Raw genomic sequence first — 883 nt, forward strand, 5'->3', positions numbered from 1 at the left:
CTTGGGCTCCCCGTCGCCACCGTCTACTTCAACGCCCAGAGGGAGCCCGCCAACCGCCGGCGTTAATCAATGGAGAGGGTTTATGTCTTTCTTGTTTGTGTAGTGTTAATGTGGGTTTGTAATTTGGGAACTCTTACAAGTTTGTGTTATGTTTGTATAATTTGGGGCGTGGATAAAAATGTGAGCTGATGTTCTTATATATGTATAAGATAAATATATGTATTGTGTGTTTGTGCATTAGAGCTGAACCCATATTATTCCAAGTCTTAAACTTTGGAACATATTGTAATCTTTTTATTTAACCCAATGTACGTAATGTGATAAAAATTATGAAGTTAAGTATTGATAAGTGAAAAAGTAAACAGAGGCTGACTTGATTGAACAAGACATTAAATATATTCAGATCCTCTCCACTAAAAAAAAAAAAATGTACAAAAATTATGAAGTTAATGTATTGATAAGTGAAAAAGTAAACAGAGGCAATCAGTATTGAACAAGACATTAAATATATTCAGATCCTCTTAAAACTAAAAAAAATGTACACAATGTGATAAAAATTACGAAGTTAAGGTATTGATAAGTGGAAAAGTAAACAGAGACTGACTTGATTGAAGAAGACACTAAGGGGGTGTTTGTTTCTTTTATTTTTTGGGATATAGGCTGGATTTTAAGTTTTGGGATGTAAAAATGGGTTTTTTTTAGTTTTGGTATTCCATAAACATTGTTTGTTTCAAAATTAATTTTGGGATATTGAATCCCCAAATTATTAAAAAATAATATATTTTAGGATTTGTGAATCCTCTCTTTGAGCTGGGATGTGAGCTGGATCTCTGACAAAAACCCGCCAGCTCATTCTCACTTCCGAAAACCAAAATCCCCCCCC

At 33.4% G+C, this 883-nt stretch overlaps 1 protein-coding gene across 1 annotated transcript in view; it reads left to right on the forward strand.

The window, feature by feature from the left end:
- Positions 1-242, forward strand: part of LOC109844838 (protein MOTHER of FT and TFL1 homolog 1) — a 1995-nt gene extending 1753 nt beyond the window's left edge. The window contains 1 exon segment of the mRNA XM_020413988.1: positions 1-242. This exon segment is cut by the window's left edge and continues 21 nt beyond it. Within this exon segment, the coding sequence (XP_020269577.1) occupies positions 1-66 (66 nt within the window). The 3' untranslated portion in view covers positions 67-242.

Source organism: Asparagus officinalis, chromosome 6 (assembly GCF_001876935.1).
Source record: "Asparagus officinalis chromosome 6, Aspof.V1, whole genome shotgun sequence".
NCBI classification, from domain to species: domain Eukaryota; kingdom Viridiplantae; phylum Streptophyta; class Magnoliopsida; order Asparagales; family Asparagaceae; genus Asparagus; species Asparagus officinalis.